General features: G+C 49.8%; 1 protein-coding gene across 4 annotated transcripts in view; it reads left to right on the forward strand.

Annotated features, from left to right (window-relative positions):
- SH3PXD2B (SH3 and PX domains 2B) overlaps window positions 1-12,863 on the forward strand; it is a 63,401-nt gene that overhangs the window by 1,498 nt on the left and 49,040 nt on the right. For all 4 annotated transcript variants that reach the window (XM_065734569.1, XM_065734571.1, XM_065734570.1 and 1 more), the window contains exon 2: window positions 9,881-9,961. In XM_065734569.1, the coding sequence (XP_065590641.1) occupies window positions 9,881-9,961 (81 nt within the window). The remainder of the gene's footprint in view (window positions 1-9,880; window positions 9,962-12,863) is intronic.

Raw genomic sequence — 12,863 nt, forward strand, 5'->3', positions numbered from 1 at the left:
GCCAGGGTGCTCAGCCAGCTGCTGCCTGCACTGCTGGCGGCTCAGTCCTCTGCCTCCAGCCTTCCCCTGTACTCATCTTGGACCCAAGCGTGGCCGCGTGAGCCAGCACGAGCTGAGCCTGGGGAGGGCAGGGAGGGGCGGGCAGCAGCGTGCCAGGGCAGTGCTGGAGTGAATGGAGCACTCGCCTTGTTGGAGGGGATCGATCGGAACGAGGCAGACTCACAACGCCAGTTAATTGTATGGAGTCAAATCCTTTTTTTTTTCTTTTTCTTTTTCCCCTCCTGCAAAGAGTGAGAGAGGAGGGGCAGCAAATCACGGCTGAGTCATCTCTTTAGACTGTATCTGTTGGCAGTCTGCGAGCCCAACTCGGCCACTAAATGTTATGTGCTAAGCCTTTGCACTCTCGTGTCTGTTCTTTGGGAACAAACGCTGCGCTGTCCCTGAGTGCAGCGGCTCCAGGGTCCTTCGGCTGTTCCCCGTTGCCCCCACTCTGCCCGACCTGCGGCTGACCTGGAACGCTCCGCTCCGGCCTCTGCTCTTCATCCAGCAGGACAAAGGTGCAGTTGTGTCGGCTGTGTGAGGCCGCAGCAGAGCCGTGGCATTCCAGTTTCCCGGAGAAGTGAGATCAAACCGCTGTTTCAGAGCTGTTGTTGATCCCTGCGGTGGGGCAGGGGGCAGAGGCCGGCTGTGCTCAGGCTTTGCCCATCACCGTGGTGATCGGTACAAGAAGTGTTGTGTAACCGAGACAAAAACTTGTGCTTTCACAGCTCTGGTCTGAAGCAGGACACGTTTTCCCATGCTGGGGGAAGGGCTGGTTTAGGAGTGTATATATCTTCTCAAAAAATGCTCTGATGCCATTTTGGAGCTGGGCAGCAGAGTTCTCAGATTTACCCAGTGCTGCAGTTCTCCTTCCAGCCCTGCCTCAGCCTTCATCCTCCAACACCTCTGAGTTTTGCAGCCCCACTAGCGATGTCACATGTAACAGTTTCCAGGGACAGAGGCTGCACAGGGCCTCTGTATTTCCATCCTTTCTAACCCTTTGTGGCCTGTTCCCAGCTGGCTGAGGCTGTGTTTCTGGCTGTGAGGGGCTGGTGTTGCTCAGACGGAGGCGGAGCTGTGGGAAGCATCACTCCCTGAGCCTTTCTCTGGGCTTTCCCTTTTCCCCTGGGTATGGCAGCAGTGGAGGGTACCCCCTGGGATTAATGGGAGAGCCAAACACAGCCCAGTGTCTTCACTGAAATGCCCAAATGTGTCTTTGTGTGCTTCCAGTCCTAGTGTGAGAGTGCCAGCCTGGTGTGCTGCTGCCTTGCTGCTTACCCCTGCAGCTGACCTTGTGCTCCTGGTAGGATTTTACTTCTGTGATGTTGGCATGGTGTGAGGCTGACACTTCTGCCTCCTGCTCTTGTCAAACCAGCTCAGATCGTACAAGCGGAAGGGCCGAGAAGGGAAGGAGAGCCAGGCTTCCAAGTTGTAGGAGCCTCCAGTTCGCTCTGCAGCTGCAAAACTGTTTCTCAGCCTCCTGACCTGCTAAGCCTGGTGTTTAAATTGCAGGTGTGCCATTTGCATTTTTAATTTGAACGGTAAGGGGAAAAAGGGGTAGTTGGAGAAATGCTCCTTGGGTGGGTGTGCATAGCAGGCTGCGCTCTGTCAGGAGAACAACTGAGTGTGGAACTATCAGAGCCCGTTATTGGAGTGAAGGAATCATGGAATCCTTAAGAGTTGGAAGGGACCTTTAAGGGTCATCCAGTCCAGCTCCCCTGCAGTGAGCAGGGACATGCACAGCTCCATCAGCTTGCTCAGAACAAATGGGCCCCTTCTGTCAGGCAGCGAGCGGGGGTCAGCCCGCTGGGACGTTTCCCTGCAGTCACATTTGCAGGGATTACAGCTCATGTCTTGGCGCTCTGATGCTCGGGAACGCTGGTGGTGAGAGCTCTGGGTCCATACTGCATTTGTTTCGAAAGGCAAACTCCAAAAGCGGAGTTTAAAAATATTTGTTCTGGGCGACAGAGTAACGGACTGTCACTTCTATTGTCTGGCCACGTCTCAAATTCTGATAAATGAATGTTTATTCAGAAAAGACCCAAAACAAAACCAGACGAGATTTTCCTTTAAAGGACTCCATGTGAGATCTTTTTATAGCTTTGTGTTGGTTACTCTCTAGTAGAAGTCCCCGGAATAAGGCTTTGGCTTACTGAATCTAGACATTGGTTGTTTTCTTGCAAGCTTCGGGAGCTTTCTTCTTAACGCAGCCACAGTTTGTGTGTTTTGTTCCACGTGTTAATTACCGTGCAGTTGAATTGTATTCAGTTTCCACAGTCCTGTCTGCCAAGAACACTCCCTTAACTCATATGGTTCTAACTGGCTGCTCCCAGGCACAAAACAGAATTGCATATACATCAATCAAGAAAGAAGGAGCAGCACGTGCATGTTTTTGCTGGCGTATTGGGCTGTGCTCTTACAGGCCTTCCTTTCCCAACCTCAATGCATACATATGTCACTTGGAAAAAGGGAAATTTCAACCAAGTGTGCAGCGTGCATTTATTTTGTAAGCCCGGTTAACAAGATGGCAAACTTGAAACAAGGCATTACCCACATGTGTTTAATCACCTCATTGGGATCTGCAGGTGCCTTGTGAAAGTAATTAGCGGTGTTGGGATTTGGTGTCTAGATTATAGAGTTGATAGGCATTTAAAAACAAGTTTGACTAAAACCACATTAAAAAAGTTATATTTTTTAATTTGGAAGTTGCAAATTAATGGTGGTAACTTCTCTGCTTCTGTGCCCTGCAGTTAGGAGGCTGTTTGTGGTTAAATTTATCACACAGCCCAACCCCATTGCTTATCTGGAATTGATTATTGAGTATTTGGAGAAGAATGCTCAGCTGGGGAGAGGAAGAGGGCTGCTGATCTACAGAGTCAGTTGTTCCTGTGTGCTTAATATGTATAGAGCAGAAGATGTCTTCTGGGAAACTTGCATCCCATGGGCTTGTGTCACAGCCACCCAGTGCTGAGTTGGTCATTGGGTCAGAGCTCTGAGGGGACCTGGCCCCATTGCACCATGTACATCTGCTGTACTTTTCCCTCTTGTGAATCATAGTGGTTGCTTGGATTAAGAAGAGCATTGGGGAGTGACTCTCCACAGTGCGATGCTCTGTGGAGGGCTACTGTGCTGCCGGCATGGCTGGAATGTCCTGTGGGGAGCCAGGAGGGTAAAATAAATGGAGTGAAATCCACCCGGTGGCTATTAGCTGAGCTGGAAAAATGAAAATAGACTGTATAAAGTAATGCTGAACCTGGAATGCTGGAGTCTGTTTGAAGAGTTTCTGAGCATCTGGCATTGGCCCTGAGAGTTTGAGGGCTCTTGGTGTTGTTTTGATGCTCTATCTCCTCCTGTTCCCTGTCAGCTGGCTGATGCTCTGCTTAGGGCAGGCCAAGGGCAGCGTATTTTGTAGATGGGGAGAGATTTGGATCCATTCTTGCACCTGCTGTTGCTCTGTTGCACGGCACTGAAGAGCTGATCAGACCTTCCCACTCTTCACTTCTCAAGAGAGCTGAGGCTTCAGGGAGCACAACCTTTGCAGGTGAAACCACCAATCCAATTCCAAGTAACCTTCATTTTTCTCCCATTCATGTTACTTAAGGCTGGAGAAAATCTTGAATGTCGCAGTTCAGAGGAAGGGCCAAATCCTGCCCGGCAAGCATCTGCCAAAGCCAGTGCAGATGGTGGAAAGCTGATGTGCAAGCTCAGCAGTGAGCCCCAGCCTCAAGGGCCATCGCACTGCCTGCTCGGAGGTCTGTGACTTGATCCCTCACAGCTTTGCTTTGGAGGGTGTCTCCATTTTCTGGACATTTCATGTAGCTGTGGGAAATAGGAAACAAATGCATCCATATGTTTGACCTTCAGTGTGACTCAAAGCAAACAAGCTGGTGTGCACGCTTTGTGATGGGAGCCTGCGCCGTAACTGAGCAAGGCTCAGTGTGTTGTCCTTGGGGTCCCTGCATCCTGCATGGCCGTGCACTTTTGCACAGTGTTGTGCCCAGGTGACCTGTGTGAAAGCAGGGCAGGATGAGCTGTTGTTGAGGAGGATAGAGTGGAAGGGGCGAGTCAGAGGTAGAGGATGTGGTTGGTTGGTCCTGGCAGGTCCTGGGTGTGTGGGCTTTGGATATTTGCTGTGATAGAGGGAATGTTCCTGTCCTCATGCTGCCTGTGGCTGCATTACCAATGTCTTCCCTGCACTCTGCCTTGCTGCTTCTTCCTCCCTCCTTTGCTAAAATAGAGAAACCATGGTGGCATCTTGGATGTCCCACTGCTATCGCTTCTCCTTGCTGCTCCCATCTGAGCCAGCAGGGCCCTTCTCCCAGCTGTCCCTGTCTGCAGAACAGGGCTAACATGGTCTCCAAGGATGGAGCTGGTGCTGATGTCCCAGCTCCAGTGTCTGGGGCACAGCAGCCCTCGCTCCCCTCAGCAGCCCTGTGCTCCTGGTGCGGGGAAGGCTGATGGAGAAGGGCCAAGCACAGCAGCTCGCTGCCAAGAACTTTCTTTGTTTCCAGCCACCTCCCTCTTTTTTTTTTTCTTCCCTCTTTTCCTTTTACAATTTCCCACTCCCTTTTCTCTATTAAACCCTGCTCTGCTACGGTTCGTTCCCTCTGCTGCGGTTCGCTCCCTCTGCTGCTTTGGTCTCTTTGGTCCCTTTGAATTTCTCCTTGCAGCCGGGCTCTGGGCTCCCCATTGTTTCCCCATGTCTCAGGGTGTGGGAGAGGGCGGGTGGAATAAAGAGACTGATGCTTTTTCCCCTCTGCTGGCAGAAGATGCTTGAAATCTGTGGAGTTTTCCACAGAGAGGTTTATTGTACGTAGTCTCTCTGGACCCAAGACCACACAGGCTCAAACCCATTTGAAAGAGCTCTGCAGACAGCTCTGTCTGCTGGAGGCTGTTAGGTCTGTCTGTGCCCTTGGAGCCCTGTGCATGGATGCTGATGCCTGCCAGTGATGGGTGGGCAGAGCTGGGTGTCCTGGGGCCCCATGGAAGTGTCTTTCCAGGTGACAGCAGCATTGCTTTCCAACCTGCTGCTGTTCACGTGCCTCTGGTTTACATGAACACCAGCGAGCCTTGGAGCATGTAGGGGAGCTGGCATGATGCTGCCCCACAAAGCTGTTTTTTGGGCCTTTCCATGTGCCCCTGTAGCCAGGACATTCTTCAGGTCTCCTTGGAGGAGCCGTGGGAGGTGGTAGGCTGCAGCACTGGGTTTTCCTGCAGCTGCACTCTGCCTTTTCCACGAACTTGAGCAGTCCAGGCTGTGATTCCTGGTTGTGCTCTGTGCGTGTCCTTAGTGTGTTTACATAGGGAGTCCAGAAATGATTATTCTAGGAGGTCACACGGCCTCGTGTTTCAAGAACAGGGAACTATTTTTATGTATTTGTTTTTTGTATCTGTTCTTAATCCCATTGCTTCAAGTCAGCCGCTTGAGCAACCCGCTCTCCGTAGCCTTGCATTGGGACAGCATGCCTCTTGGCAAGGTGTAAAACTGGGGGCCTGAGAAGGCTTCAAAAGTGCTCAGCCACTTCTTGCTGTGAAAGTCCCCAGAAATCACTGCGATCTGCAGCACTGAGGCTCTTATGAGTCAGGGAGAGCCCTGCCATGCTGGCCCTGATGTCTGCCCTTCCCAAGAGGGACGTCCCACCGCAGCCTGCTCTGCAGGGAGGATGGATCTCCCTCACAGAGCCAGGGAAGCCTTCTCCAGCTGCCAGCACGTTTCCCCTGCAGTTGCCAGAGCCCTTGCTGCCACAATGGCTGACGGTCAGCTTTTGTTGACAGCTCTGTTACGGTTGGCCAGGTGCCATTTGCATTGCTTTTAGCAACCTGCCACTTCTGACAGTTCCCGTACGAAGAGTTTCAGTCCCACTTTCCACTGGCTTGGTCTCCTTCTGAATTGCATCTCAAGGAATGCTGGAGCAGGGGGAGGGCTGTGCTGCACACTAGGTTGTGGGAGAGGCAGTGGGGACCGAGCAGAACAGCCTGGGACAGCTGAAGCATCATTTTTCCACCTTTATATTCCCATTTAATGCACTCAGTTTCAAACATGGGGTCCTGATGGTAAACTCCTCGATCAGTAATTTTTAAATAGTTGGTATACGGCCAGTTATGTGTAATGTAGAGCTCTGCAGGAAGTCTAGAGAGCCAAAGCACCACGGTGTCTGTCAGAGTTCAGCCTTCTGCATCTGTTGGTTTCCATTCCCTGCACAGGATTTGTTCCACTCTGTCCCTCCAAGGGATGGGAGCAGATGGTGTGCTTTGTGTTAATATGAAGCGCTCCTCTCCTCTGATGCTAAACAGGACCCATGTGCACCTCTGAGGCTGTCCCTGTGGCCTCTGGTCTCCCTGCTACCCATGGGAGGCCCCGTGATGAGACGTGGCTGTGATGGAGTTGCCCATCTAAGCGTTCCTTCTGAAGCCTGCAGCTCAGGCTTATGGGGGCAGCCTCACGCTTAGATTTTGCAGAATGTGGTCCATTGAAAATTGAAAACACTACACCCCTCTTCTGTGCCATGCTGTAGTCGGACAAATGCTGTGAATCACATTTCAGCAGTTTCTGAAGCAGGGGCACTGTTCCTGTGTCCTATGGCTGCAGTTCAGTGGGAGGGTTCAGTCACGGTGATTTCTTCCTGTCCCAAAGCGTGGCCCGGTGCCCTCAGCCATCCAGCCCGGCTCCATGTGATGTGCGTGGGTTGGAGCAGGGCAAGGGATGGGGGATCTCGGGGTGGAGCAGACTGAGGTTTCCTTTCCTGACAGGGTTGATTGTTGGTTCCCAGGTTTCATGGAGTCAGCTAGATCCCGTCTGCCGTGTAGAAACCAGTGCTGGCCCGGGCAGGCCTGTAAATATTTAGATAGCGTTGCCTGTTGGTTTTGGCCATGGCCCAGGCCAAGCGATGGGGTTGTGGTCCCTCCTGGGCCTGGCTGCCCACCATCTGCTGGGCTGTCCCAGCCCTCGGTGGAGCGGGGCCTCCCTGCCAGCGGAGCAGAGCTGCAGAAAACCCATGAAATAACAGTTTCCGTGTGCCCTCAGCTGCACAGCTGGGCCTGGAAAAAGCCTGTCCTTGGGACAGCCTCTGCAGGAGCAAGCTGCTTCGTGCCACACCTGTGGCTGCGAGGACAAAACGGAGTTCAGGGCTGCTGCTGCTGCCTGGGCAGGCATTGTGCCTGGCAGGACAAGGCGTAGTACTAGGCCATTGTGCAGCCTGAACACAATGCTTTCCAATTGGCCTTTATCACTGAAGGAAGCACCTGAGGAAGGGATGGATGGGTGTCTGTGGGAGCTCGATAGCTCTCGTCCTTACAAAAGGCATTACAACTGCACCGTTCATCCCTTACAAAATTTGCTATTTCCATGCTAATTAAGGAGCACCTGAGCTTTGCTGCGTGGTGTGGTTTCTTTCCTTTTTTTCAACAGGTGGGATAGGGCCATTGGAGTTAAGGACAAGGGATATTCAGAAGGAAAGAGGAAGTCAGCTTTGCAAAGGCAATATTTTTATGGATATTGAGGATTTCCTTTTTCCATGGGTTTCCTCGTCTCTTCTATTTTCAACAGATAGATGGGGAGTTATCCCCAGAGGCCAGTCAGCTGTTTAAGTAGGATGAGCAAGAAACCATTATCCAGACTCCTGGGAGATCTGCACTCCAGCAAAACAGGAGCAAGTTCATCAGCTGGGAGAAGTGCCCCTTCCCTCCATTACAAGGATGTAATAAAGCTTGGTGTGCCCTCAAATCTCAGGGCTCTATTACTCTTCTGAGCACTGAATTCATTTGAGCTTGAGCAAATCCACATCCTGATTAAAATCCAGTCTAATAAACAGTTGACTCCAAATAAAGGCAGGATAGGAATAAACAATGAAGAACAGTTGGCTCTTAGTTCTGCCCCAGTGGAAGGTGTTCTCCAGGCAGGCAGCCAGTGGTGATATAACTCTGTGAAGTGCTGCAGACTGGTAAGAAACCTGGGATATCTGCTGAACTTCCAACCAAAACGAGCTCATGCTGGTGTGCTGTCGAGTCCTGGGTAAGGGTAAAGGCAGCTTGGATGCTTGCTTAGTATGAAGTTAATGCTTGGTTTGCTGATGGTATGATTCCTCAAATGTAAACAGCAGGTGCAAGCCTTGAGTTCAGCCAGGAGACATCTCCGTGTCACTGAGGGGTGGTATCTGTGGAGATGCTCTCAGAAATTTCAGAGGCCACATTGTCCAATGTAACCTCATTGTAATGAGGGTCAGCCAACTTGTCTCACCTGTTGAGATCTAAGAGTATATGCTCAAAACAGGTGTTGGCCTGACCCAAAGTACTTGCTAAGCCACTTTTGGTGGTAAGTATATTGTATGAGCCCCTCTTGTAACATATTGTACATCAAGGTCTTCACAGCTGCTGCAGGTGTGTTACTGCAAGCACCCTCTGTCTTCTTTGCATTAGTGTGCAGAAAGTGCAGGTCCTTTGGTTTTTAAAAAACTATATATTATAAATGGAAGGAGGGGACTGTGGTTAGCTTCACCAGGAGGTGAGCTGGGAGATCCTGAGTTTGCTTTTTGGAAGGTAGTGGTTGCAATGCCCAGTGAGCTCCCTACAAGACAGCAGAGCAGCAGCTGTGCTTGAGCTGAGCATCTGCTTTAAGGCAAATGGTCATTGAACTGCTGGCTTGAAAGTAATGAACTTATTTTATTAGTAAGCACTTGCTTCATATCACTGCTTCTTTCTCTGTCTTAGTTTGGAATTGATTCCACCAGGAAGTTTGTGGTTTGTTAGGGGTCCCCTCACGTTGGTAGCTTGTGCTGCATCAGCCCTCTGAGAAGAGAATGGCTTTCCATTAGAGTTTTAGTGCGGCATTCAAGTAGGTTTGATTAGTTCAGACAGTTTAGTGTTGTGTTATCCATTTAAGTCTCCTGGTATTTGAGTTTCGCTATTGGACTGGGATTTTGGTCACATTCCAGCATTGGGAAAAATGCACGTCTCTGTAGGAAGTGTTTTGAAACTCTTAAGAGATTGTGTTTTAAGCACCAAAACATCACTGTTCTAAGAGCCTTCTCTCTTTGTTGTGTTAGTCTGAAGTTCCTACCAGGTCCCTCACCTGGGCTTCTAAGAGGTTTATTTCTGCATCAGTGAATTGATACTGGAATTTCTTTGGCGCTCTGTGAGACGTGAGAGTAAAAAAGAAAATGGACGTGCCCTTGTTCATTTTACTCAATCTGTTATCAATTAGTGAAGGCTGAGGTTTACAACACTTGAGAGTTATGCTGGCATCTCATCATGGGTCATCTCTGGTTTCTGCGAATAACAGGCAAGGATGTTAAATAAATAATTGCCCAATTCTGTTATTTGCTTGTTATCCTTCATGGAAGATCAGTACAACTGGGGTGTTTTCTTACTTTTTTCCCCCTCTCATTCATCACCTTTGAAAGCCTGATTGTATGGCCTGTGAATAACTGAGGATTGCGAGGATTAGTTGTGTAGCATTTCATGTAACCGGAGGGTAATTTGCACCACAGCAGGCTTCGGAAAACAAAACCTCAAGGTGACAGCAAAGCTGTTTATGGAAAACCAGATGGAGTTTTGAACTGTGTAGGCTTGAGTTCTCCTTGCAAGTCTCGTTCTGGGGTGCAGAATTTGTTGTGTACCTGTACTTAGGGTAGGGAACTCTCTTAATTACCAGCTTGGAAGAAATGTCTAGCTAAGTCGCAGCAATGGAGCGTAGTAATCTAAGCTTGTTTCTTTTCTAGTATTGCTGAAACTACTCTAAGTGCTCCCAAGCACTGCCTGGTTGATGCTCAGCCGTTCTGCAGACATTGGTGTGTCATGGGTTATTCTGTCACTTGTATCTGATGTCTTCCTTTGTTCCCTACAGGTGTACATTATCAAAGTCACCTGGTCCAATGGATCCACAGAAGTTATCTACCGACGGTACAGCAAATTCTTCGACCTGCAGGTAAGCACTTCTGCAGTTCTTGTGTTTTGGATTTCAGAGGGCTGACAGACATGGTAAATTGAGAAGCGTGGTTTGTTTTGTGCTAGAGGTAAGCATTCCTTTTGTACTCTACCAGGAAATGTTTAGATTTGAGGGAATTTAAGCTTTGGACATTCTTGGGAAAGCAAGAGCAAAGCAACCTCCAAGGCTGCATTTGGCACCAGTGCCATTTGCAATGTGATGTGGGGACTGTGTATGTCTCAGTGTTAAAGTTCATCTCTTGTTCCCTGAGCTGAAGGTGTGTAAGGGATCATAGGTATGTTTGAGTTTCTCCAGCTGAAATCAATGCAAGTGGTGGTGGGTTTGTTTGTTTGGGAGTTCATCTGAAATTCCACTCCTGTGGAGCTAATCCTGTGCCTTTCCCAAGTGCTAGCACACCGAAACAGGGCTGCTGCTGGGAATCACTGGCTCCCACCATTTCAGATAGCGCGTGATGGGAAGCTCCCTTTAACCAGCACTCACTGGATTCACTGCCAGCCTGGAGGGCAGCAGGCAGCAGCTGCCTTAGCAATTACCTCCTGGTGTGGAGTGGAGTGGGGAACTGGGAGGAAGATGAGGAAGGAATGGAGGGAGGTGGCTGGAAAGGCAATCTGGGTCACACTGGGTTGCAGAAAATCTGATGCAGTTGTCTGGGTGAGCAAGCAGAGGGTGTTCTCCACCCCCTCCTTGTACTGTGGAGATGAGCCAAGGGGTCTGTCTGAACTTTATGAGCCAAAACATAAACTGAGTTGCAGAAACAGGCTCTGTACAAGTGCAAAAGGAAAATGTGCACAGTGATCTATGGATATGCCAGAGAGCTCACTGGCACATCCCTCTTTCTTGTGTGTGGGACTGGGAGGGAAGCTAGGCAGCCTTCAACCTCCTGCTCGTGTAATAGTCAGATGGCTGCAGGTCAGCTTGGAAATCCTTTTGTAGGCTTGGATGTGCAGGAGGGTTTCTGTGGGATAACTGCTCCCATCCATGGTGCTGGGCTCCTGCCCAGCAGGGCTCTTGCAGAACCACGAGCATGGCCATGGGGATGTCCATGGTGAGAGCACAGGTTGCTCTCCTGTGCCCATGCTGTTGGTTCACACATCGTGCCAGGCCAAGGCAAGGTGGGCAGTGCTGTGGGTTACTACTGGTGCAGGGAAGGGTTAATCTGTGAGCAGCTGCCGGTGTAACCAAGGAAATATGAAAATAAATAAACAGGGAACAGCTGTTGGGCAGTGGCCAGGGCTGGAAGGAAAGGGAACTCAGCTCTTCCTTGTCCCAGCATCTCATCTTCTTTGCTGGTGCCCTGAGGTTGTAGCCAAACTCAGGATGTCCTTTGCTACAAGAGGGACATAATTTTGGGATTAGTGTCTGCCAAAGCAGCGCCTGCCTCCAGCTGCACTCTTTCCCTGTTGTTGCATGGTCTGCATTGTTGCTTATGGAGAAGGGCACACAGGGCCATCGTGTCCATCCTTCCTCCCTTCCTGGCTCTGCATCTTGGCTGGGGCTGTGCGTGCTCCGAGGTGCACAGCATTGTCGCCAGAAGCAGCTTAGGGGCAGAGTTTGGCTGCGAGCACAGGTCTGCAAAGCATCCTGGGGCAGCTCTAGAGGAAGAAATGTTGAATGTGTAGCGTGGTACAGTTGGGAAAGTTCAAGCCAAACACCTTCCCCTTCCCTGCTGCCCTCAGCATTTTCTTGCAAGAAAAAAATGTAACCACTCCTTTCTGGCTTTATTGAAAGAATGAATGAAATTGTGGTTTTTGCCTTCCTTCCCTGTTATCACACGTTTCCTGGTGTCCTTACTTTAAACTTGTGATGCAGTACAGTGGAAATTGGACTGAAAGGAGAGAAGTGAAACAGATCCTCTTAGCGCAGTGGAAAAAAAAATGCTGTAGGTAGGCTTGGTAGCAGTGACTGCTGCAGTTGCTGGAGGCCTTTATTGAATGACTGTTTTATGATTCTCTGCCAATTTTAGCTCTTTAGGCAGAAATTTTCCGTGCTGGAAATTATTCATGCTGCTGGTTATTAGATTAGAAAAGGAAAAAAAATGTAAAAAGTAATTGGCTAAAAGGGTTTGATTGCTTCTGAAAATGTAGAAAGAAGGGAAGAGCTTTGCCATGTCCAATTCTGATGATCTTGATGCAGTGGAGGAAGAACTGGAATCTGGAGTCCCAGGTGATCCCTGTGTCAAGAGTCTCTCTTTGGGCTTGTCCAGACTTACTCATACTCATGGCTCTGAGAAATCTCAGTAAATGCATGTCTGGGTAGAGAGATTTGTTAATTTAATATGTGTTCCAGTGATCCTGGTTGCGCTTTCCATGCTCCAACCAGAAGCCAAGCATGGGTTTGTTGTTTTTTTTTCAGTAGCAGCTCTGGCCACATTGGGGTGGATGTTGGTGTACTTTCTCTCGCAGTCATTGAGCCTCCTGTCATCCATGCAGGGTTGGGGAGATGATTTTCTTGGGTGTCAGAGTGAGGGCAGTGGGACCTGAAGGTGGCTGGGTGTGATGGCAGTGTTTCAGAGCAGCCCCAGCACGGTTCCATGAGTGCTTGGGGATTTTCTCCTGGTATTCCCCTGGTGGGGTTGCTGCTGAATCATTTGTCACCTTCCATTGTGGCCAAACAATTGTTTTAGGAGTTGGGCCAAGTAAAACACATGCATGCTTACTACTGACTGGCTGGCTGTCCTACTCCCACTGCAACCAGAGGCACCGTTCTATGTCCTTCTGCTTTGTGGGATGAGGGGAAGAGGCCCCTGGTGTGTGGGCCAACAAACAGAAGTGTTCCCAGACACTGAGCCCTGCACGACACGTCCCTTGTGGCACTTCTGAGACTGGCCAGGTCTGTGATGGTGGAAAGCCATGCAAGTTCAGTATTAGCAGTGCATAAGGTT

Source organism: Cyrtonyx montezumae, unplaced genomic scaffold (genome assembly GCF_038088225.1).
Source record: "Cyrtonyx montezumae isolate F1298 unplaced genomic scaffold, pur_monq_1.0 scaffold_18, whole genome shotgun sequence".
Taxonomy (NCBI): domain Eukaryota; kingdom Metazoa; phylum Chordata; class Aves; order Galliformes; family Odontophoridae; genus Cyrtonyx; species Cyrtonyx montezumae.